At 36.7% G+C, this 27,138-nt stretch overlaps 1 protein-coding gene across 1 annotated transcript in view; it reads right to left on the reverse strand.

Moving 5' to 3' along the window:
• Window positions 1-12,433, reverse strand: part of Ano3 (anoctamin 3) — a 228,023-nt gene extending 215,590 nt beyond the window's left edge. Inside the window, exon 1 of the mRNA XM_041679064.1 lies at window positions 12,197-12,433. Within this exon, the coding sequence (XP_041534998.1) occupies window positions 12,197-12,242 (46 nt within the window). The 5' untranslated portion in view covers window positions 12,243-12,433. The remainder of the gene's footprint in view (window positions 1-12,196) is intronic.
• Between the last annotated feature and the right edge of the window lie 14,705 nt (window positions 12,434-27,138).

The following is a 27,138-nucleotide window of genomic DNA, read 5'->3' on the forward strand; positions in this document are numbered from 1 at the left end:
TCTGCCACAGATGGCACAGGTGATTTACAACTTTTGTCATTATTCTGCTATTTTTTTCAGTTTTATAAGATAGGTCTACAAGTATTCATAGTGTGGTCTCACACTTCACAGCCCTGGTTGAACTTGAACTCCTGTATTTCCTGCCTTCATTCACCAAGTACTAGGAATATAGGTGTGTGACAGTTTTTCAAACTACCCAAGTATTTGAAGTGCTTGGGCATGACTGAAACTTTGATGGCTCTTGGTATTTAATGTACACAGCTTGACAGTATAAGGTGTTTGTATATAAATATAAACCTGTGAAAACATTCAACCATCACTCAATGCTGTGAAATACTCATCACTTACAAATGTTGATCTTGTCTATTGCCTTTATGATAAGAGGAGTCAATATAGGCTCTATCCTCTTAGCAACTTTAAAAATTCTATAACATATTACTATTTTCTTTTGGTTTTCAAGACACGGTTTCTCTTTAGTTTTGGAGCCTGTCCTGGAACTTGTTCTTGCAGACCATGTTGGCCTCGAACTCACAGCAATCCACCTGCCTTCGTTTCCCAAGTGCTAGGATTAAAGGCATGCACCACCACCACCGGCTATTATTAATTATTCTTAATTAATAATTCATAGTTATTATTAAGATTAAATTTTATAATAAGGATCTTATAGTGTATAAGATTGAAAAGTGTATTTATTTTAGTTTGTAAAATATTTTATGAGAAATCAGTAACTCTGTTCATAGTCATATCACCTAGTTACCATAGTTTTACACAAGTATTTATATGTGCTGAATCATTTAATTTCAGCAAAAAAAATCCTTATGGTCAAAATTAAAAGAGAGTTAAGTAATATATTTTTAAAGAGGTCTAGATTCCATCAGTCATATAAACAAAAACAAAATAAAAATTGAATATATCATACATGTTAGGCAATGCTTTCAACTTTCAGAATCAGAATAACTTCTACATTTTAAAATATTTTTTTTGAATTTGTAAGTGTTATCAAAATAATGTAGAAAGGTTCAACAAGGTGCTTGTCCCTAAGCGGGTAAAAATGGTTGTTCTAAGGCTGAGAACCTGAGTTCAGTCTTGGGAGCTTAAGAAGGAGAGAATGGACCTTCACTTTGTGTTCTGTCAATCCATTTCACAAACAGGTAAATATAATTTAAATGTTTAAGAAAAAAGAGTGAAGAAGGAAATGTGCATGCAATCTAATACATAGTGCATTAAGAATGAAATATTTCCAGACAGTAGTCAAGTAAAAATCAAAATATATACCTTCAATCTCACTGAAAAAAACAATAAAAGATAAAAGAAGTGATAAGAACAAAAATTCAAAATTGAGTAAAAATGAAAAAGGCACATCTTTTTAATTTTGACAAACATTAATATATCTCCAAACCTCTTCTCTAATTGCATAAGAAAAAAGATTAAGAAAAATAGTAAAATAGTCTTTTAATGTTACATAGTTACCAAAGAGTTGAGAGGATGAATTTTGCATTCTTAATTCAACACTGTAAATGATAACCGAGTCATAGAAACTCAGATCTAGACCCAAAGGGCTTTAGGAGGATTCTCCCAGCTAGTCCTCAGTCCTACTTCCAGTCTAACCTTATAATAGATGGCTCTTTATTCAAACCCCATTGGCTAATGGAGTGTCAGTCTTTATTACTACTTCAATCTCTCCTTTCTTGTTACAGATCTGTTTAAGCTATTCATATTCCCATGATTTAATTTTAAATGACTAAGAATTTATTTACTTCTTCTAGAACTGAATATTTTTGTTAATATTATAAATACAGTTGTTATATTTATATTGTGAAATGCATGTATACAACTAAACATATTTAGTTTAATAAATCTGCTACAAAATAAACAAATTCTACTAATAACTTATTTTAGTTCATTTAAATATTCAGCATTTCATAGATAGAGTATGAATTTAAATTTGTTTCTGAAATGGACTTACTTGTAAGCATTTCTGGTTGGTTGTTAACATTTAAAGTCCTAGTATTTTTTAATGAAATTTAAATTAAATGGATTGGAAGGCCTGACGATTTTCATTGAATTCTAGAAAATTCTTGAACCTTCAAAATTAAGAAGATATAGATAAACAAACAAAAGCAGATGAAAACAATTGTTCAAAATACCAGGAAAATATGAACTCTTTCAATCTGTATCTGTGCATAATTAATACTTAACCACCACTACCCTGAAAAATTTCTGCCAGAAGTGTTCTTGTCAAAGACAATCATAACATATTTATAGTTTTATGAGTTATACATATTATTTTTTTGTCAACAAAGTAACTTTCTAGGAACTGATAAGTATTCACAACTTAGACAATAATGAGGACACTAAGGGAGACTTACATAGATCTAATCTACATGGGAAGTAGAAAAAGACAAGATCTTCTGAGTAAATTGGGAGCATGAGGACCATGGGAGAGGGTTGAAGAGGGGAGGGGAGAGGCAGGGAGGGGAGCAGAGAAAAATGTAGGGCTCAATAAAAATCAATTAAAAAGTATACACAACTAATACATAACATTTGCAAAATATTTCGAGACACATACTTTGAATGTCCACCCACTTTTACCTACTAAGAAGACCTCTGATTCAACCATTAATACATCTCAGTTGCAAGGATGGGAGGTGCATGTTCTACTGTATTGTGCAGCCGATCCAGGCTTCCTACATAGCCAAGTGCTAGGTCAACGTTACAATTTAAAGTAATTTCTATCTGCAATATAATTTAAGAGGAAAGAGAAGAGCTGAAGAGACAGCAAGGTTGATTGTACCAGTGTGCTGCCAAGTTTAGGATATAATTTCACACTTCTGTAGTTCCTGATGAAGTATAGCAAGAACATAGGACTTGGATCTTAATGTCCCACTAACTTTGGTTTTTAATACAAAGTGACCGAGCGCAGAGAGGACAGCGGTCCTTGGGAGTCATGATTAAGCTTGAATAAAGCAAAATTCTTCCTGGAACTCTACTATTATTCATAAGAAAAACAGAACAAGAAAATTAGGTACAGATAGATATTTGAGAATTCAATAGAACTCGGTTATTCAAAGGACTTATAAAAACTAGACTTCTTGTGGATGTTTGAGTGCTTAGATATATGGGCTCTTAAATCATGCAAAAGTCAGTTCTAACCACCACGTTACCTCCTACTAGCAGGCAGTGTGTACACTTAACAATGATAGAGCTTCATGTAGAGCTTCCCATCCTCTGTAAAGCTTCCTGGCCAGTGCCAAGCTCATCCATGCAGGCCAGATCTCCAGATTACCTCATTAGCTACAAGTAGAGGGACCTACTCTTATGTCAGCTACCAGCCCTAAGGCTCCATTGTTCATGACTTGCCAAGGTCAGGAGACATTCTGCTTGCCCTTCCACTGACTCCATTATTTGAGAAAGAGTATACAGAATTCCCAGTCAAAGATAAAAAGACTACAGTTACTAATCATTTTTGGATTACTGACCTGGGAATTATCTCAGAAGTCATGAGGAGTATCCAGAACCAACTAAACCTCCAAAGAAGGGGAAGCAGAATGGACATACTTCCATTTGCTTCTATTTCTAACAACTTCTGTGATTCACTATAATATCACACAAACACCAAAACTGTATCAATCAGGTAAGAACAACCAGTAAGGTCATCTACTAAAATATCAGAGGTCAGGTTGTTTAAATGGACTAGATCAATTTCCCAGTATTCACTGGTATTGTTTAACTGCAGCTTTCTTTTATATATTCTTCCTGTCTTGAGAGGCTGAGACAAGATCGTAAAACAACTGAAGGTTTCTAGTTGGGATGACTCCCACTATTGTAGAAGGATATTTGACTGAATCTGGACCTGTGGGTGGAGATCTGTACTGTGCACCTTTGTCAATATGCCTTCTCTTTTTCCAATGTCATTTGACTAAAGGCAGTCTTATGGCTGTCTCTCTTAGGATTCTCTCTCTTAAGGTTTCTGGGTTCATGCTGTAAGCAGTGGAGCATGCTAAGAATTCTAAGAATTATTAGGTTGCTCCCAGACTCTTACCAGTGTACTCAACTCAAAGTGATAACACACATGTCTGTTTAATAGTTTATTAAGTAGTACAATGAAAAGCAAACTCATGAATAGAGAACAAAGCTGTCACCGGATCCAGATCCAGCTGCTGCTGTCTGGTAGCCCTCCCAAGGGCAATGAGGACAAATGGCAAGGCTTGCTCAGGTTCTGCCCACCCGAGAGACTGCATGCAACCCTTCTCTTTTCTCTAGGCACATCTTGAGATAAAAACATGCCCATGGCTAGTCACTACCAAATGTCAATGTCACTACCACGCTCCCATAACATTAGGTAATATGGCTTCATATAAAGAGTTTCTTTTCATATCTTTCCATAGTAAAATCATGGGACTCCCTTTGCAATGTGTGTTTTGACTTACTTTCCTCCAAGACACTTTGCTATCCAAGTCATTACAATCTTCACCTCTGCTAGTTTTTTCTAGACTGAACACAAGTTATATATTTCAAAAGGGCTAACTTAGTATGATGTACAATGTTTTATAATAAATTAGAAGACTTCTCTTTAATACTTTGAAGTCCATAGGACTATATTAAAAACTTACTACTATAAAAATAAATATTTCTCCAGTTGAATGGGAGATGGGAGTATCATATGACTTATGGCAATTAATTGCTTTAACCTTACCCTTCTTCTGGCTGAGAGAGTAGTCTTTTGACATTGTTAGGGGAGGAGGTTCTTGGAGGATGACCTCAGTGCTGTAGGATGTCTGCCAGTTTTGTAACAATGACCTGGCTCTAGCATCAACCAACCCATTAGAATTCTTATATCAATTTTATTATTTTGTGACAATTTTATAAGGTAGGGTTGCAAGGTACCTCTAAGTATTTAGGTCCACAATAAATTTTAAGAAAGCATGTTTGTTTTCATAAATTATTTTTGGTGTTGTCTAATTCTCAGACCTTTTGGAAGAGGACTTTTGGAGAAGACCTTCACTGTAATTGCTAAACATTAAAGACAGGGGTAGAGTGGGAACGGTGTCATAGAGATGTGTCATTTGTGCCTGAACACTCTACTGATACTTATTCTCCACACTTTAACCAATCTACATTGACTGCACACCCGTATCCAAAGAAAGTTGTCTGATAAGATCTGAGAGCTTTATTAACCTATTGGCAAAGAGATAAGAATTTATATAGCAGATTGACATTATATACATTAAGAAAAACAATAAGAGTAGGTTGAAATACCTGGAACTCTCTGGAACCTTTGGTTTACAAAACCATACATTCAGGTCACAATATGAAGAAATCAAGTTGGTAACTAACCAGAAAACTCCCTCCCCACTGATTAACTTTCATTATATCTAAAGATTCTGTGCAGGCTAGTGGAGGGAAAAGTCATGGACAGTCTTATCCAACTGTGAATCTACTGAGAAAGAATAATGGCCTGCATGACAAAATATATCCATACCTGCAACAGTGAAATGAATGTCATAGGGTAAGCAACTGCATTATGATTGGATTTAAAGGTACATTACAGATGAGAAAACACATGCCTAGTAATGCAAATTTGGAAACAACATCCTAAAAACACTTTTGTCTAAGATCTACTTAAACGTTATAAGATAGTTAAAACTAGAAGACTGGTAAATGTTGTTCAACTAATAAATCATGAATGCCAACAACAATGAGGAGGTAAGAAAGTCTAAATAAGTCAGTATTTTGGCTCTTATCTTTCAAGGCCAATTAAGGAACATGGGACAATGAAATACCTTCAAAGGTACTACAATCTAGTAAATTCTACCTTTCCTCTTGATCATAACAAACAAGAACATCTTAAAGGCTGGACCATAAAAGTGTGTATCCTGAAGAAAAGAAAGTCAATGGAGAGGGAAATATGCCCTGTGTTTCCTGAAGAAGCTTCATGGTCAGCAATCCATCTATCTGGGTTATCTATCCTGGTAGACGGTATAACTGTTGAAGGAAGACTAAAGAAGCAAAGGACCCTACTCAGACCATTAACAGCAATCCCTTAGGAGTCTTGACTGATGTTAATATCAACGTATGTAATTCCTGGATACCGATATCGTATTGGACACTCAAGAGGAAAGAGAAAGGGAAAAACACATATTTAGATGAGAAAATTATAAACTCAAAATATTATAAAGGGAAGTTCGTGATCTATATAAACATTTTTTTTCCTAGAAGGGTTCAGTTCTAACCCTGAAATGCAGTTTCTAATACATTTATTAGAATGTAGTTAACTAATAACTTTTTATGAAATTAACTGAATGACTACTTGCAAATACCAAGGGAAACATGATAGAAGAGGGTCTTAAGGAGAATGCTCTCTTTGATGGGAACACTATGCTTGAATACACCTCTGTATTCTAGCTCAGAGAAAGGATGCTTAATATTAAGAGTATGGTCCTTATTACTGTGGTATTATTTATTAAAAATGCTGTGTTGCCTCTTAAGCGTTCTATGTAGGCACAAGTGGAACTCTGTAACAAATCATCTTTGAGTCCATACAATAGCATTCGGGACTCTTAATCTGATCATGAATGCCTATGCAATTTAAGTCAACGCTTGGCTAGAAGGTAACATTATAAAACAAAGGACATGACACCCATTTGACACAATAGCATGGCTGTTGTATTATTTTGTAAGACAGACTACATTCACTGGTTCTCAACACAATTGTCTCCATCATAAATAGAACAGTGATAAAAAGGTATTTTTCATAGAAAATGCACAGGTGTCATAATCAATTATATTCCATTCTACATTAAAGTGTTTCATATTACAGATACAGTCTGATGGCAGGGGTCTTGGGGGCCACAGTTCTCACACACCTAGGTGTACAGACTCAAATATTTACTGGACATAATATTCAGTCATGCCAGTATTTCACTTCAACTTTTCCCCTATGACTCACATAACTTAGAATTATCTTTTACAAGAGACAAATTTTCTTTCCTTAGTCATAAACAAAAGTACAGTCTGGAAATACTAAGGGGAGTTAGTGCACAAGGATGAATGGATTTCTCTCAGGATATTTGTGTCTTTTTCTCTTCTTTTCTAAAGTGTATAGGAAGACTTTGATACTAAAGATGTGGTCCACAGAAAAAGGAAGTTGAAGAAGTCAAGATTTGGAGAGTAAGTGCTATTCCCCAGAGCCATTCCTCTGTGGATCATGAAGCAGGACCTGAACACCAAGTTAAATTTGGAAGAAGCTTTCAGATTGGCACTAGCAGTCACAACTTATTTAGCAGAAAAGAGAATTGATGTTAGTTTCAGCCTGCAGATCTCCATACAAACATTGAAGCTATTATAATGAAACAGTTAATCTGGGTACAAAAATGCTTGGTTCCAGAGAATTGCTTGAAAAATGCTATTTTTGTGTTTAACCAACTGTCAGGATTTTTAATGAAACTGTCACAGCATTAACTGATATCCTTTAGCCCAAGATAATTGAGACAGTCTGTGTTTTATGGAACCTGGGACCTCCCTGAATATCCTAGTAGCTTATTACTAAATAAACAGTCATGAGAAGCCAGAACTATCCTTATCCGTTTTTCATCATTGCTTGTATGACATATTAATCCATCATGATTCAGTGAATCACATCATGCCTGTCTAGGGACCTAGGTCAGATTTTACCCAGAAACCAGGTCTGATTTGCCAGCTTATGTCGACTCCAAGGTGTTTTAAAGTAATAACAGTATATCCTCCTAGTTGTCGACAATCATAAACACTCCCAGATACCCTTTAAACACCAGAAACAAGGAAATTGCCTCTTTTTCTCACACTTGATGAAGATTCTCACTTTCAAAATGTCTTTGCCTATTAAAATTTTTATAAGAAATCTAGTATTTAGAACAGAAAAAAGAGAGGGAGAAGGAACTGGGATTAATATGTGAAATAAGACTGTTTTAAAAAGAAAGCAGAAAAGAAGGAAACAGAAAAAAATTAAACATGCATTGTTAGTCTCTTTAGAAACAAAATTGGCTTAATCAAGAACCAAAATGTCAACCTGACAAAAATGCAGACTTGCCCCCGATTCTCAAAGACTCAGCAGAGCTCTCAATTTAGTGCTATATCAACTTCTCAGGTGAAAGGGGTTTTTGTTTGTTTGTATTTTAACTTTTTGTAAGATGTTCAGGAACAAAAATGTTCAGAGTGATACAATCACATAGCAAACAATAGTTATGTAAATGTGGGTGGAGTAGAGAGGTAATAATTACTGTTTCATTGTATTGCAATCTTTAACATATGAAGGTAAATGTGCATCTGAATCTTCTTTATTACAACATTTTAAAACTTTTTCAGGGACAGTGCACTATTAGGAAGACTGTGTGATTGTAACTGATACTGTCATAATGGAAAATTGTTATAATACCCAGAGCCCACTGTTACTATAAGATACCCCCCAAAAGCATTACGGAATGAAGCAAAAATAGAAAGTATGTGTGTGTATGTGTGTGAGCTGTATGTGTGTGTGCGTGTGCGTGTGTGTGTGTGTGTGTATGTGTGTGAGCTGTATGTGTGTGTGCATGTGCGTGTGTGTGTGTGTGTGTGTGTGTCTTGCTGAGGGCAACTTATATCCCTAATGTCAATAAAAGTATACGGAATCCTGAAAATGATAACAATGTGTATTTTATCAATCACTAAATTTTGAATTCCAACTACCTGACATAGATTTGAATTTCTTACAATAGTATACATTAGATATTAGGTTTATTACAGATGAGCACAAACAGACTTAATAATATTAAACCTGTAAGTAGCACATGCAGAATTAATGTGCAGGACAAAAAGAGAAAAATATAGATCAGTGATCCTCCACCTTCCGAATGCTGTGACCCCATGATGTTCCTCATGATGTGGTGACCCTCCTCCATAAAATTATTTCATTGCTACATAATAATTGTAATTTTGCTACTGTTATGAATTATAAGGTAAACATCTGACATGCAGTATATCTTATATGTGACTCCCAAAAGGAATTGTGGTACACACGTTGAGTGTCACTGCTTTATATCAAGTAATAGAGACTTCAGACTAACAATTGATTTTTTATATCTATCCTGCCATATCCACTGGATTTATTAATTAGTATATGTATTATCAGGGATTGGTTTTGACTAACAAATTTATAATTACATAAGTCTCCAATATTTATGAATATTTAGGTTTTAATGCTTGGTGACAGTGCTATTCTGTTCCCTAGACAAAGAACTAGCAACAACTAATGACTTCTGGGGGAAAGAGAATTAGCTTCTCCGAGAAATGAGACGCAATCAACATCATCCAGTTCAGAGTGGTCAACAATGTTTTTTTTTTTTTAACAGATATGGAATTCACTTGAATAAAACAAAAGTAATTGGCACAATTGGTTCACCAAAGTAAATACTTTCCTAAACATGAAATTAAAGTAGGGCTTTCTCTTCTGGGTCAGCAGGAAAAATCTTTGCCTTCACATTGCTAACTGCCTGTCCTGTCCAACAGAAGAAAAAAAATGTAACCACAGGGGAACCAATATGGATGTTTCCCAAATAAAGTTTCTGTATGGTTGTGGCATACCATTCCTATGCAAAAGGATGAAACTTAGCTTATTGGAGGGCTAGCTGCATACACAATTCTAGTGCAGCACTTTTCACAATTACCAAGCCATGGAATTACTCTGTGATTCCATCTATGGATGAATACAATTATGAAATCAGCTTGTTTGCAATAAAATAATGGAATTTGATGTCTAGAAGTTTAAAATCCAGTCCCACAAACACAAATATTGTGTGTTTTCTCTCATATGTGGGATCTGAGTGTGGGATGGTTGAAGAATATGAAACTAAAATGGAAGTCCAAGATACTGGAAAGAGGATGGGGAATAAGAAGTAGGAATAAAGTGTGTAAAGATGATGACATGATCAAAGTTAACTATAAGCACTTGTGGAAATATAATTAAACCCCTCAGATTATATTTTAATATTAAATTATAATTAGCAGGGAGACAGAGAACAGAAGGGCAGACGCAAAGTCTCCATATTAAACATGAATCAATATCAAAAGTAGATAAACGCTTTTCAAAACTGTTTATCTAGAGCCAAAGGCAAGCCTAAAATAAAATCTAAGACTCCCGAATTTCAGTACAGAATTCCCTATCTCTTTAGTGTGCAATGCTGCGGTGAGCAGCACTGGAAAACACTTCCAGGTTAGAGGGCACACAGAATGTTATCATGCTTCTTCTTATTAAAAAAATAAAAAAGGATGATCCTTTATGTGGGTTATCTTTTCCTAGCAGGTTCCCACCTCTAGAGAAAGAACTATAAGTAACTATGTCTTCTGGGGGAAGAATTAGCCTCTCCCCGGGATGCACCCCTTATTAGTTGTCCTGAAACTATATACACACAAGCAATAAAAATATACTCAAAAGGTTGTATTTATGTTTTCATGAATGCACACATATGAGAGTCTCTCTATATAAAAATAATAAAAGAAAATCAGGCTATTAACTTGAAAGTGGGTATGGTGGAAGTGATGGAAGGGAACCTGGAGGGTTGGAAAGAGGAAATAGATGAAAGAAAGTGATTTCTTTTAAAAAGACACAATTAACTAGAACCATTTAGTTAAAAGTTAATATTTCTTATTTTGGGTCCCTGCATCTACTCATATTTGCATTTTTGTTAAAGTTTTTTTTTTTGGTGTCAAAATGTGAATTTTGAAAAAAGTGACTCATGGTACATTATAAAAGAGACACTATGAAATGCTGTGAATTGCATGAGTCTAATCACTCCTTTGAGCAAAGATAACCAATCTTAAAATTGATGGTTACTTGCTCCCTAACATACAACATGTATCAAGACGGATAGTCTGGGGTACCTTTTATGTATCTGGGTCTCCCAAAGCTTTAGAACATGATGGTAGGAGGCAGTTTCAGGGTTTCTATTTCTTTCTTTGGAGCTCCAGTGTTTGGATGTGTTTAATGATGCAAGGAAACAAAACTTATTGAAGTAGTTTAATTGCCTTTGGAATTTTTTGTGCTCAAATAGAACTGCATAGGAGCTCAAATTTCTGATTACACCCACAGTCTCTCACTTCATACCTAATTCCCACATACATTTAAGAGACACCAGAGCATGTGAACTTGTGCAGATTATAGCTCCTAACTGGAAACTCTTTCAGCACAATATTTTGCCTGTAAAATAAATTCCTGCTAAGTTATTCTGGGTTTATCCAGGGTTTCGGTTCAAAAACAAAACCAAGATCTATCCTAAACCAACTATTTGGAGTAAGAATACTAGCAGCGTCAGAGGAGGAGTAATAAGATTTCAATAAATGTTTATTCTAATGAACACAAGTAAAACTTCAGAATTGTATATTTTAGCTACTATATGAGCAAGTAGGAAGCAATTACCATTATTCATCCATTAAACACAATTAATGTAGAAAAAATGCATCAAATAATAAAATTCCCAGAATCTGTTTCTCAAAGAAATATGTGCTTTACGAAAAGTCGTTTAAATAGTAAGAAAACGGAACAAAGAGTGATTATAATTCTTAATCTGACCATGCAACTAGTGAAAAATTTGTATAAGCCTAAACGATATGCTGGGAAGTTCCTGGAAAAAAAAATACCCTAATATATATAAAAACCAGAAACCCGTAATCATACATTCATCCAGAAGATAAAGTTTTCCAGGGAGATTACAGAGTTCCGTCATCTGGGACCTACCAACTTCTGGGATTTTCCACGAACTCATTTATCATACAATTTTCCAAGCTCAGAAAAAGTAATGAATTTACCCATGTGAGCCTTAAGCGGCACTAGAAGCGCACACTGGGGCAAACATCACCCAAATTTTCAATCTTCAAACCTTAGGGTGCGGCAGGCACCTTTTCTACTGAAAGAGTTCACTGCAATGCACTGAAGGAGATTTAAAAGACATACAAACAAGTCCTGATGTGACGGATTCTTCCCCCTCCCGGGCTCGGGCTCTGTGCGGTTTGGGATATCAGACTTATCTCCGATGCAGGGTAAAACATTTATAAAAAGGGGGTCTTAACTTTACAGAGTCCCTTAGTTCTTCAACATACAGGTGGAAAGGATGCTCCTGCATAACTGCAAGGAAATGCAGATCGGGATGTGGTGCCCACAAGGAGAAGGGAGAGAATTCCCACTGACCTTTTTGCTGTTTAAAGGACTGAATGGAGCCTGAGTGGTGGACCATTTTCACTCTGCGTGTTCCAGTGGAGTTAAGGAGCTGTCCGAGAGGGATGCAGTACAACAGTCGCCCGACTTTCCAGAGACACTCCTGGGGCTCCAAGCCACATAGCTCATCGCAATCTGACACCTGCTTTAGCCGGCACTTAGCTCTGAAGGCTGTGTGCCCGCCAGTCTCATCGTCATAGCAACGTGGGAGGGCAGTACCGCGGTAGGCTCCCCTCAGTGGCTACTTTTGTAATAACCCCACATTCAGGCTGTTTCTCAGTGCTGCAGTGAGGGTGGGTGTTGAAGGGGTTTGGTGTATGTGGGAGAGGCAGCAATTTCTTAAGGACGACGCATAAATTCAAGCATTGGTCTAAAGCTGTCACGAAGGAGCTCATTTTCAAGCTCTGAGCCTCCTTATCACACCCAAGCACACCAGTATTACATTCCTGGAAGTTAGCCTGTAAATAAAGAATGGTGAAGTTGGAATCCGTCCCGACACAAGAATACTAATGGATGCGGTGCTGTTCTCATCTTTCCTTCTTAAATTTAAATGTGGGAGAGCCCACCACAGCATCCACGGGTTGTGTAAGCAGATAAACACTAAGGTCTGGCACTTTGCGTTCAAGTTCTCTTCTGCTTCAGAAACTTCGATTTCAATCCGTGTGTGTGTGTGTGTGTGTGTGTGTGTATGTGACACTGCAATACTTAAATCTTCTAAGTATCTTGAAGAAATATCACCTATGGTTCTCAATATAATCGTGTTAAAGTCATAAAAACAATAATTTATATTATAGCATATCATATTTTACAGAAATGAAGACTCACAGCAACTCATAAGTCCCATTATTACATAAATAGGAACCACATTTTCCAAAGCAGTCCTCCTTTTTCCCATATAATCAGAGCTTCCTAACCCCAAAATTCTTCCTAGAACAGGAGAAATAAGGTAGTATTGAACAGAAATACAGTAAAAGGGTCTGTTGGTTCCTGAATTTGAAGATTTGTCAGACCAATTAATTTAGAGTAAGTTTAGGGTCTAAATAAAACAAGATTTTAAAATGATAATGTTATTTCACAATTTTAAAAACCTCAAATAGATTGAGTTACTGTTAAATTTTCTTTGTCTTCATACAGATTGTATGATTCTAACACTATAGAGGTAAGACATATGGGTTTCAAAGAAAGAAATCTCCATTATACATAAGTATATAGAACTCAAAAGCTTAAAGCTACAATTGATTTCTATTTGGTTAGAGATCTGATTTGCTTTTAATAGTTTCAAACTACTGAAATAAGTAATAACTTTGAGATGCAATCATCTAATTCAATTAGTTATCATGAAGCTCATAGAAAGGAATTTAAAGCTCTGTTTCTAGAAGATACTTTTAGGTGTTAGGTGTCGCGCCTTGACCTCTTAGAACCTCTTCTGATAATCAATCATTGTCTCCAACTGATCTTCTGACCAGAAGTTGGCAGGAGGAAGGAAATGACATAGCAATTTGAATTAGAAATGAACTGAGATTTTTCAAATAGACTGATTATTTTTTAAGCAACAAATTTAAAATAATCTCCACCCCATTCAACTCTATGGTATAGCTATGATTACACTGTCTTCATACATATTTGGTTATTTTTCTTTTTAACAAAAAAAATGAGGTTGTGCTGCCAGATTGATTAGCATGGGATTTAAAGAACATTTTTGCTTGTTTTGAAATCAGTCTTTTAGGTTTTAGCGAAGGTTGCTAGAGAAACAGCTTTGTGAGGGGCTGGGGAAATTTTAAGCTCCATCTGCTTGATAGGCAAGACATTGTAAAAGAGAATGGGAAATGTGTGTGTGTGTGTGTGTGTGTGTGTGTGTGTGTGTGTGTGCAGTGCGTGCCTGTGCAAGTAAACAAAGTGTATATGTATCGTGGGAGAAAAGTGAACAAGAGGAGGTGGAGCAATGGCCTTACCGAAAACAAATTTTCCTGCAATCTTGTGAAATATTTTCAGGATGTCGTCTCCACTGTAAATCATTTAGCAGTGTGCACTAAGTTGCCTCAGTAGGAAGACTAAACTGTGTTAGATTGTTTTTTTCTTACAGCTCTTGGTTCTAAAACATACTCCAAATTTTAATGCTTTGATGAAATTGTTTTTTAAGTATTTTTCAGTTAATATCATGATTAATTCGATTTACAGTATGATTTCTAATGTTTTGTGCAATATAAAAATAACTACAGAAACAGCCCAAAATGTCCAGAGTCATTATTTTAACAAATTGCAATTAGGACTTATACTTTAAATACACACCTCTATTTTTTCTGGTACTTATGCCAACAATACATATTAAATCATACATTCATCTACATTTCCCTCTCAGATCTCTCATGTATATCTTTATATAATTTCCTTTTTTTTCTTTAGGCATTGACCCAAGGAACTGTTTCTCTAGCTCTTGCAGTTGAAAATTCTGTTTCTATCCTTAAACAATCTCTCAGCCACTGTGCCACATCTTTCCTCCCAGAATACCTAGGAATTCTAATTTTTACATAACTTGAGGGTGCTTATTTTTGAATCTTGCAACATGACTTTAATAGATATAAGGTATTCTCTATCTATTTAACCTGTGCTCTATCAAGAGAAATATGACTGCCTGTATGGGTCTTGAATTGGCATCCTTAATTAAGATTAAAGTTGCCCTCTGTTCTCATTTTCTAAACAGCTACATAATAGAATCTGCCTTCGCAGTTACAGATTCAAGCTATTTGAGGTAATAATGGAAGAATGAAAACACAAACGAATTTTGGGAAGCATTCATCCACAAACATCAAGGAATAAAGAGAGAGCTCTCTCCCCAGGAAACATGGTCACCTTGAGGTTGGATTGAGTATAGATTAGTTAACTATCTTTTTCATAAAACAGCGAGTTTTCTATAGGCTTCAATATACTTGTAAAGTACAAAGAAATGAATTTACAAACTGTAAAATCTCTTCAGAAACATATTTAAGCTATTATATATTATATTGTATACATTTATTTATTATATATTTAATGTATTGACAAAATTTTTAGTCTCAAATTCCTCCATATTCTATTAGAGTCTCAATTGAGCAGTTGAAAAGAATAAATAATCATAACAGGAAGGGTAAAGAGTAATTTAACAATTACTTTCTCCGAAGCCTATTGACCTGGATTCAGGTACAGTATAATAATAGAATTAATCAGGTCAGTCCTGTTGATACCCAGACTGGTGTTCATCATTCAGAAATGACAAGTCTAACAGATGACTAAGAGAAAGCAGTGGAGGAAAGTCAATATCATCAACCTTATCTGATTTGGGCCTCCTGAGTTCTAATCTTTACCCAGCAGTTTTGAGACAATGATTTATTTGAGAAGATGCATCAATAGAACTAGAGAATTAGAAAATGAATGTGATAATTTATTATATAAAGTTTATATTTCATCTTCCTCCTCAATGCTTCAATAAGAAGACACCTGTGGAATAAATACCTTTTTAGTTTATCAACAAGTACTTTGTCTACAACCTCAATTATGGAATGGTATCTTGAGTTTTGTATATGTTAAAAGAACTGTAACTACATGAAGATAAACTATAACTCTAAAAATGTTTAAATATTTTCTCTCAGTTGAAAAAAATGATAATTGAATTTCTGTCCATTAATTGACCATTAACAGAGGTCCATTTGTGCTTTTAGTCCTTTCTCCAACGCTTTTTAAAATAAGTATGTTTTGATAATGGTTTTCTTCCTTACAGACATCTCTGTGTTTGCTGCTATATTTCTTTCCCTTTGGAATGATTGTTTTTAAGCTCTTGAAGTTTTTTTCCAATGCTTATTTATTTTTCAAAGCATCATATAGGATGCCATTTCTTGTATGAAAACTTTTTTCATCCGTATCCATTTTCAATGAACTGTATTATTCCCATTAATGTTATGACTTCATGGCATTTTTGTAACGTTCCTACCATGAGTTATGTATATCAGATTTTATATGTAAGTTCTAAGCCAGCATGTGCTCTATTCTTCACTTAAGAGTCAATAATTTAAAGTATACTTTGACTTGATTTTGTGAGATTCCATCTAAAAAAGTATCAATGTGTAAAACTTGATGATAAATACTAGATGAATGAATGGTTTATTGTAGCTGTTTATAATAAAGTAGTCCCACACTAGCTCAGAATGGAGTATTATAAAGGTATCTTTATTTAGAGGGTAAACTCACAGATTATCTGTTTTCTGCATGAGGACAGGAACCGAATCCAGTAGCCAAGGGACTGTGAATGTTTCCACATCTGTATATATAGTACACGTGGCCACACCCAGAGTGAGCCGGTATTTTAAAGCTATTGGCTGAAGGAGTTCCCTAAGAAGTTTATCTCTGATCTTCAAAATTTGTTATTTGGCAGAAGACTTTAGCAGCAAGCTTTTCAAATATAAATCTATGTGTGGATTATCCTTTGAAATTCATAGATGATCTATGGCTTTGTATTGTTCTACCATCCTGTTTCTGCCAGTTAGATAATCTTATACAAACCAAACTGCTGTTGTTGTTATTTTCTTAAAACTAATAATGTAGTAACTGTGAATTAATTAGTTATTATTATGCATCTTCACCAGCTTTTCAATTAAAACTCTGATCATAGTAACAATTCTATTATAGTTTTGTCAGTTTCCATGATTTTTCCTAGCAAAACTAGAACTTTGCAACACTGACTGAGGGATACCAAGTATTTGTACATATATATATATATATATATATATATATATATACTTATATGTATATATAATAGCTATGCTTCTGTCATACTGGTTTAAAACCATGTTTTACTTCTGTGGGACAATGGTCTATACCCTGTCACCTTTTTATAAATAAATGCCGATTGGCCAGTAGCCAGGCAGGAAGTATAGGTGGGATGACTATGCAGGAAATAAAGGTGGAGCAACGAGAATCCAGGGAAGAGGAAACAGTCAGTCTGTAGTCCTCACCCAGACACAGAGGAAGCCAGACACAGAGCAAAAAGATGTGACTGCTTTGCCAAAAAAAGGTACCAAGCGACATGGCTAACACAGGCAAGAATTATGGGCTAATATAAGTTATGAGTTAATAAGAAACCTGAGATACTAGGCCAATCAGTTTATAATTAATGTAGACCTCTGTGTGATTTCTTTGGAACATAACAACTGAGGGAACTGGGCAAGACAGAAACCTCTGTCAACATTTTACTATTGCCTAAGAATGTAGGAATGGGAAAAAAAAAAAGTCCTTTGTCCAGGAGTACTTGGATAATAGAAAATAAAATGCATTCTTTTACTGTGTTCTTTTTTGAGTTTTGGTACTTTGACCCTATTGCTTTTTTGATAGTTTTATGATTTTGTTTGAGAGTGGGGAGAGAAGAGGACAGGGGGAGAATATAAAGTTGGTTAGAGAGGGAAAGAGGAAGGTTCTGGGGGTGATTGGAGAAAGTCAAACATGATAAAAATATATTGCATGAAAAATTACTTTAAGAAATGCAGAGTTCAAAATGAAAAAAGAGAAAGTAGCTTTTATAAATACAACTTTATATTTTGGGAATAATATATGATTGATCTCTGAAGAATGAGATACTTCCTGGAATGTCTATGTAAACACAACACGCCAGTCGTAAGAGTAACACTATAATGCTAAATAACCTCTTAAAATATTATGTGTAAAATATTTATTTACTGGAAAAATATCCCTAATACCTATTGATAAATGTAGACAACAAAAGTACATCTTTTATAAAAAGGTATATGTATATCTATCTGGAATAATTACAAAATATAGCTAAGTCTGCCTGAATATAAAATGGAACAAGAAATTCTATTTCCTTTCAATTAGTGATATTTTAATCTTATTTTCCACCAATAATAGAGTGACACATGGCTAGGTTGACTTTGTTCTAGTGTAATTATTAAAATCTCAAATTTTAAAAATTCTATATATTTTTATTTTAAGGAAAATATACTTTGTGTAGTGGTTTAACTGGTAATGGTCCTATGGTCTCAAATACTTAAATACTTGCTTCCCACTTGGTCAAACTGTTTTGAAAGGATTGGTAGGACTGACTTTGTTGGAAGTGGTGTGTTATATGATGCAGACCATGAAGGTTCAAAAGTGTATGCCATTCCCAGTTAACTTGCCCTACCTTATGCCTATGGATCAAGATGTAAACTCTCATCTACCTCTTTAGCACTGTGCCTACATGCCTTCTTCCATGTGTCCCACCGTTAGGGTCAAGGACTCTATCCCTCTGGAACTGTAACCCCAAAAAATCTTTCTTGTACAGGTGCCTTGGTAAGGTTGACCACACAGCAATAGACAAGAAACTAAGTCAGTTGACTAACCATTTCTTTTTTGTTTTGTTTTTGTTGTTGTTGGTTTGTTGTTGTTGTTGTTGTTTTGTTTTTCGAGACAGGGTTTCTCTGTAGCTTTGGTGCCTGTCCTGGAACTAGCTCTTGTAGACCAGGTTTGCCTCGAACTCTCAGAGATCTGCCTGCCTCTGCCTCCCTAGTGCTGGGATTAAAGGCGTGCGCCATCACAGCCCGGCTTGCCTAACCATTTCCTAAACTAGCAATGAACTGGGGAAGAAAGACGTTGATTAAGGATTCTGGCTATATATCAGCATATTATGTAACAGTGGGAAAATCAGATTGCATCCTTGCACTTAGATGCTTTACATATAATAAGGCTGATAAGGCAGATTCCATTCCTTCACATTTAATAATTCTAGTGATCTTGAACGCGCTTAATACCAACTGGCTTCAGGAATGTAATGCCTGTGGCCACTTTGCCCTATCTTATTTCTTTTTCACCTCTATAGTCCACTAGCAAAGGTAGCAAAAGCCACAAATATCAATAATATAAGTCTCTTAATGGAACCTTCTGAAAATGCAAACTCCAGTGAGATCAACACTAAATATTCTTCTGTGGCAAAATAGTTTACAATAAACAAAAGCAAAGTGACAACATCACAAAGTAAAATGGTTGTTGAGTAACGTAACTAAGGAAAGGTTGTCTCGGTGACTTGAAATCATTTATGTGCCTACAACCAATATGTGAGCTTTGATAAAGAGCCTAGGTTTAATATCACTGACTAACGATCTACTTTCAAAAACAGTTGGCAAATCATATTGTTTATCAAGTATACTTACTTATTTGCTAGTTTCTATATGAGGAGGTGAACAAACATTCTTATTGCATTTAACAAACACTTAATTCCATATTTCAAATTCAGCCAGAAAATTTAATTTTAGTTTTTACAAGCTTTAAACTAAAAGAAACTTTAAATCTTTGCAATTGCCTTAAGAGTAGATGTCACATGGTTGCATAAACTTAGAGGCTTCAAAGTTCCAAAAACACCAAGTGACCAGGGTAGACACGGCCCTTAGCACAGACATCCTTGCTCTATGCTTGGCTTTTCACTCAATGTGGGTCTCTTTGCCAAGTGAAGAAACTCAAGATAAGGGTATGCCACTGACAAAGAAAAAAAATCCCCAGCAGTAGTAGCTGCACAAAGATCCCACAGCTTTTGGCAGGCAGAGCCTCTAGTAAGATTAGGTGGAAAAAATCAATACAGACCTGCAAAGACAATTCTAGCCATCTGACAACTCTTCTGTGATTGGATGGATATGGTCAAGGATTCAGCCAATCAGGGAACAGAAGATCATTAATAAATTCAGTTCTCCTCTAGCTTTAGGTACATCTTGTTAGTGGAAGTCAACAGAGAAAGAGGTGACACCTTCAGGGTGAACTAGCACTATGGAGACACTGACTTGCCTGCTTCCCAAGTCTCAGGCTTCTTCAAAGGTTTCTGAGTTTCCTAACCACAGAGAGGGTTCTCCATCACCTGAAACTTCTGCAGTTGTAGGCAGAGGAAGTCATTCCTGCCTCAGTCACTAGAGACCTGAGATTCCTATCTCTAAGATCTTTCAGATAGGAGACCTACTCTTGGTATCCCTCTAAATTACCTGTAGGTTTGTTGTTTTGGGCTTCTACCCTAAAGATCCTGATGGCTTTGGGCTGTAATATTTTCCCAAGCCATAATGTCTTGCAGCTACCATTTTATTGCTACCCAAATTTAAGACTTGTTTCTACTACTACTTCATAGTAGTCACTTTTAAGTTGTTTTATCTCTTTAAAAAGTTTACACTAAAGTTCTTCTCATATTTACTCTATGGCATGTTCTTGCTCCATTCATGGAGGGAAGTCAGGCTAGAATCTAATTTAAGAAAGATGGTCTCATAGCCAAGAGGATAACTATATGTTTTTTTTTAATTTATTTATTTATTAAGGATTTCTGCCTCGTCCCCACAACCGCTTCCCATTTCCCTCCCCCTCCCCCGATCAAGTCCCCCCCCCCCCTCATCTGCTCGAAGAGCAATCAGGGTTCCCTGACCTGTGGGAAGCCCAAGGACTGCCCACCTCTATCCAGGTCTCGTAAGGTGAGCATTCAAACTGCCTAGGCTCCCACAAAGCCAGTACGTGCAGTAGGATCAAAAACCCACTGCAATTGTTCTTGAATTCTCAGTATTCCTCATTGTCCGCTATGTTCAGCTAGTCCGGATTTATCCCATGCTTTTTCAGACCTAGGCCCGCTGGCCTTGGTGAGATCCCAATAGAACATCCCATGTTTTTCCTTGGGTTCACCTTCTTACTTAGCTTCTTTAGGTTCACCAATTGTAGACTCCGTGACCCTTATTTATGGCTAGAAACCAATTATGAGTGAGTTCATCTTTTTGGGTCTGGCAGGGGAGAAAATTGGGATCTTGGAGGTGGGGTGGGATGGGGGTAAGGGGAGATGGGGAGAGAAAAGGGAGAAGGGGAGGATGGGGAGAACTTGGGGAAAAAGGATGATTGGGATAAAGGAAGGTTGGATAAGGGAGCACGGAAGCACAATTCTTAGTTAAGGGAGCCACCTTAGGGTTGGCAAGAGACTTGAACCTAGAGTGGCTCTCAGGAGCCCAAGGAGATGTCCCCAGTTAGTTACTTGGGCAGCTGAAGATAGGGAACCTGAAATGACCCTATCCTATAGCAATACTGACGAATATCTTGCATATCATCATAGAACCTTCATCTGGTGATGGATGGAGATAGAGACAGAGACCCACACTGGAGCACTGGACTGAGCTCCCAAGGTCCCAATGAGGAGCAGAAGGAGGGAGAACATGAGCAAAGAAGTCGGGACCACGAGGGGAGCACCCACCCACTGAGACAGTGGAGCTGATCTATTGGGAGCTCACCAAGGCCAGCTGGACTGTGACTGAAAAAGCACGGGATAAAACCGGACTCTCTGAACATGGCAAACAATGAGGGCTGATGAGAAGCCAAGGACAGTGGCACGGGGTTTTGATTCTACTTAATGTGCTGGCTTTGTGGGAGCCTAGCCAGTTTGGATGTTCACCTTCCTAGATATGGACAGAGGGGGGGTGGACCTAGGACTTACCTCAGGGCAGGGAACCCTGACTGCTCTTTGGACTGGAGAGGGAGGGGGAGAGGACTGGGGGGGAGGGGGAGAAGGGTGGGAGGAGGGGGAGAAGGGTGGGAGGAGGGGGAGAAGGGTGGGAGGAGGGGGAGGGAAATGGGAGGCTGGGAGGAGGAGGAAACTTGGTTTTTTTTTTCCTTTCTCAATAAAAAAAAATTAAAAAAAAAAGAAAGATGGTCTCAACATACCAACTCTTGAGTTTGGCATTTGCCCCAAATCAAAAAGTCATCTTGTTTATAAAGAAGCAAAAGAATCTCTTCAGAAAGGTGAACAAAATCAATTTTCTTCCACTTTCTTCTATTTTGTAGAGCCTATATATTCCACTATAATATTCTCAACAACACTGGTACACTTTCAGTTGGATAAAATGACTGGCATGGCTATTAATCATAACACTCCAGTAGTCAGACTTGCTGAGGTAAACTGGGTAAGTTCCTTACCACCCTTGCTACTGTGATTGTTGGGCCTATTCCTCTTTAGTTTCCTTTTCAATACTCTGTCAAATGAGCTAATGTGGTGTCCCCCCCCCTCCAAGAAACTGAAGGTTTCTGGCTGGAGCAGTACCCACTGTTACAGAAAGCTTTTTAACTTAACTTACCAGTTGGAATTTCAATAAAAATCTGCACTCTATATTCTCATCTATTTCTATTTTGCCAATCAAATGACACTTTACCAAGGACCTGGTTGTAATGTATTCATTCTGTCCTGGGTCACTTTCTCTTTGGCCTACTGGTTGCCATGCAATAAAAATGGTGCATGCTGAGAACTTTGTATGTTGATGGTGATGATTATTCTATGGTCACTTGATATAGAAGGCAATGGGATGTGGAGAGGTTGCTGCATACAATAAGGAACATCACATTGACAACTGAATATCTAATAAAGGGCAGCTCCCTTTGGCCACCTAGAGATAGAGTTTTGCTACAGTTTTGGTGATGTTCTGCAAAGAGATAAGAGGCTATCCTGTCCTCTTAAGGGCAATGAGGGATTTTCTCCATTGTAGGCAGGGGAATGTTCTTAGTGCATTGTTCTGCACCATTTCAGGACAGGGAAGAAATGAAAGATGGAGGCCTGTGTGGATGGATGTCCCAGTGTAGCCCTTTAAGATACCACAACCATTGAACCTTTATCCCACTATGGTGATGGGTTAGTTCAGGACCCTGATACTTGCCAAATGAAAATATTCAAATGATGCTATCTTTCATTGTTCTTTTTGATTTGAAGTTTAAAATATTATTTAAGTTTTAATGTTAATATTTGGGCTCTGTTTTGCTGACTAGAGACTGTTAAGCAGCCCAATATTTTGCTGTGGTGTTATTTCTAGGAATGTGTGTTCTTGGAATGTTGTTCAGGAGACAGAAAGTCAGAGTGTCAAATGGGCCCGTAAAATACTTTGGGACAATTAGAATAGCTCAGTAGTTTCTGTAGTAGTTTTAAAAGGGATTTCTGAAAGATGTGTTCCCTTGGGGTAATGAGAAGCACACCCCACTGATATCTCACTGATATTTCCTTTGTCATCTCTCTCCTGGAGATGACTCTAAACATATTTAGAGGGTACACTTTTCAATTGGCCATCCCATTGCAACCTGGTTAGGTTTTATAAAATTTGTCCACTATTTACGTGGTAATTGGGGCTTGCTTACAATTTAAGAGGTTAGGTCTCTTATTATCATGGTGGGAAGCATGGTATTTCACAGGTAAACATTGTCTTGAAGAAGTAGCTGAGAGTTCCACATGCATATCCCCAGGCAACAAGAGGAGAGAAAGCCACTGGGCCTGGCTTAGGCTTTGTCACCCCTAGTAACATGTTTTCTCCAACAAGGCCACACTTCCTAATCCTTCTCATGTACCAATACTCATTGAAAATTAGCATTCAAATATTTGAGTCTTTAGGGGCCATTGTTATCCAAACAATCACATTCTACTCTCTGGCCTTCTTTGGCTTATGTAATGCAAATCATTTATCCAATTTCCAAAGTTCCCCATAGAATCAACACTGGTTAAAAGTACAAAGTTCAAAGTCTCTTCTGAGATTCATTGTATTTTCTTACATGTAACCCTTGGTAAAATCAAAATAGAAAAGCAGATCATATACTTCTAAGTTCTAATAGCATATAATATTCATTGTTATTCCTAAATAGAGGAACTGTTTGAGCAAAGCCAGAGGGAAAACCAGCTGTACAAACTGCGCATCTCCATTTTTTTACATCAAAACACTCTTCAAATCTCCAACTCCTTTCAGCTTTGTTGATAGCAATCCCTTCTTTCTCTTGGTCTGACTCCACATCCAGTCTGCAGTTTTCATTAGGTATCCCAGGAAACTAGAATCCCTAGCATGTTGGGGGTTCCTACATAATCTAGACTTCGCCTTCAGAGCTTCTCACAGTGTACTATCTGAGAATTCATGTAGGAATACCCCAGACACAGGCCTGGCCTCAGCAGCTTTCCTTAGCAGTGGAAGGAGGTTACAGAATCCCTTTCTCATATCCTTGCCTCTAAAGACAGAACATGGCTGAAGGTGCCAAGTTCTGTTCCTTACTTACATGGGAGCAAAGCAGCCTCTTTGAATTACATATGCATTAATGTTCTGTTTTCAGTAGCTTCACTGCTTAAGTTTTTCTTTATTCATTTTCACAAATAGGGAACTTAGCTGAGTAGAGTATTACACTTGGGTAATCAATCCCTTTATGCCATTTAACATCAGGCTTTTATTTATACTTTTTAATCTCTTTTAGCACTGAACTTATCTCTATTACACTTCCTGGTACTCCTTTTCTTCTCAATCTGCATAATTTATACTTTTCCTTTTTCATTTTGTTCCTTTTCAATATTGATCTGCATAAGAGTTACAACTAAAAACCACACAACAGAGTCAATCCTAGGCAACACGGAAATCTCCTCTGCTAGTGCCATAAATTAACAAATTTCAATTTAACTTCAGGAAGATCTTTTAGACCAGGATTGAAATCTACTACATTCTTCAGCAAAATATCATAAGATCTCCCCAGGCCATTTACTAATATTTTTCTCTTTTGAAATCTATTGAGCTGAGCCCCAACATTCTATATCAACCTCAATATCACTGTCATCCATGCTGCTACTAGTATGGTTCATAAAGTCATGCTTAAATTATTCAAACAGTTTTCTAATCTAAAATTCCAAAGTCTTTCATATTTCTCCAATGAATATTGTGATTAGGCCTGTTACACCAATACTCTATCCTCTGGTAGCAATTTTGCCTTAGTCAGTGCCCTATTTCTGTGGCAGGACATCATTATCAAGGCAACTTTTTTTTTTAAAGATTTATTTATTTATTAAGTATACAGTGTTCTGCCTGTATGCATTCCTGCAGGCCAGAAGAGGGCACCAGATCTCATTACAGATGGCTGTGAGCCACCATGTGGTTGCTGGGAATTGAACTCAGGACCTTTGGAAGAGCAGGCAGTGCTCTTAACCACTGAGCCATCTCTCCAGCCCTCAAGGCAACTTTTTAAAGGTAAAACATTTAACTGGGTTTTGCTTAGTGTTTCAGAGGTTTAGTAACCTATTGTCATGGTGGGGAACATAATTTTATACTGGTAGACATAATGCTGGAGAGGTAGTTGAGAGTTCTATATCTGGATCCTCAGGCATTAGGAGAGAATAAGCCACTGGGCCTGTCATGGGTTTTTGATACATTGAAGCACACCTTCAGTGACACATTTCCTCCAACATGGCCACACCTATTCCAACAAAGTCCTACCTCAATTGTCCTCAAAAAAGTGCCTTTCTATGATGACTAAGCATTCATATATAACAGCCTAGGGAGAACATCCAAACCATCATATTTCTAGGTAGGACTATATTTTGGGAACAGATTTGATTGTTAAGGGGAATGGAAAATATAAGACTAAGCATACTGAATAATCAAGTCAGGGCAGATGGAAGAATATTACTGAGGTATGCTGCTTACCTCTAGTCCCGAGAAGAGAACTGAAGTGAAGCTAAAGTAAGTAAGGAAAGTAATTAAGAGAAAGCTCTGAATTCAGGAAAACATTCTAAGTAGTAAGATAAGCAAAAGACAAGGCATGGGAGATGTACATAGAAATCCCTGTAGAGGGCATGGAGGGATATCTCTTTAAAGAAACCTCTTGACAGCAAAAATCAATGGAGGAAAGAATTATAAAGAACAGAAAATGCAGCTAGAACTTGAGAAATCATTTTAATAAAATCAGAAATAAAAATGATATATATCTAAAAAAAGAAAGGATGGGGAAGCACTTAGTAGGCAAAGACTATATACAGACTCAAGCTATCTTTGGCAAAAGCAAAATATGTTAAGGTATTTTCCTCTTAGACTGGGTGAGCTTGTTCAGATTCAAAAGGAATGATAGGGACAAAGCTCAGAAGACTTAAATGTGTTATATAAAGATAGAGCATATTGAGAAAAGTCTGTGAAAGAATAAACTTGAAGATGGAGAGATAAGAGTTTTACTAAGTCAAAGAAAACTATCCTACTTAGATAAACCCTCCTGTCTATGTTAGGTTAGTGTGATGGGGAGAAAATCAAGATAATAGAAGAAGGATTGCAGCAACTGGCAAAGCTCAGAGCCACCTTAGCCATTGAGGTCGAAGTTGTTCCTGCCAGCATTTAAGATCAAAACAGTCAGAGTTCATAGTATTTTCAGGAGTTATGAGGAAAGATTAAAAGACAGGCAAGGAGGATTCCAAGTTGGACAGCTTGGATGGTAAGGGGCGGCTATTCCTGTCAGCTCAAATAGTTTGTGCCAAGACCCAGGAGACCAGTACCAGTGATGCTTTAAGTCAAGGAAAAAGAAAAAGAACTGAAAGAGATTCTCTCTCTCTCTCTCTCTCTCTCTCTCTCTCTCTCTCTCTCTCCCCTTGCACTCTTGCACATTTATTATTTGACAACTCACAAACCATGAGCTGAGCTACATTATACTAACTGGATCCCTATTTATACAGAAAAGATACATTACATGAAATGCAGAAGAATAGAAGTACTGAAGAAGAAGAGAAAATTATTAGTTTTCTCTCCTTTTCATAATGCACTATAATATACTTCTCTCTCTTTTTTTTAATATACTTCTCTTAATGGGACACCTTTTCCTTTCTTTTTCAAGTTTTTTTTTTAATCCTGGAGTGCATATTGGGACTCTCGTTGGATGCTTTGATTCTCAAGCCTTGCAGGAACATGCCTAATATTTTATAGTACCACAGAGTTTGACCTGACTGTAAATTGAAAATTGATGAAACCTGACCTCTGGCGGAAATATCAGTTATAATATGAATCAACAGTTAGGTGACTTTTTCTTAGACCTCTTGTGTGCAGGCTCTCTAAAATCTGTGCAGGATAATCTTAAACTTTTTCAGTTATGTAAAAGTGACTCAGATCTTTTAACAGTAAGGGCCT

Source organism: Microtus oregoni, unplaced genomic scaffold (assembly GCF_018167655.1).
Source record: "Microtus oregoni isolate MIOR12 unplaced genomic scaffold, Mior012 000031F_ref0000149, whole genome shotgun sequence".
In the NCBI taxonomy this organism is placed as follows: domain Eukaryota; kingdom Metazoa; phylum Chordata; class Mammalia; order Rodentia; family Cricetidae; genus Microtus; species Microtus oregoni.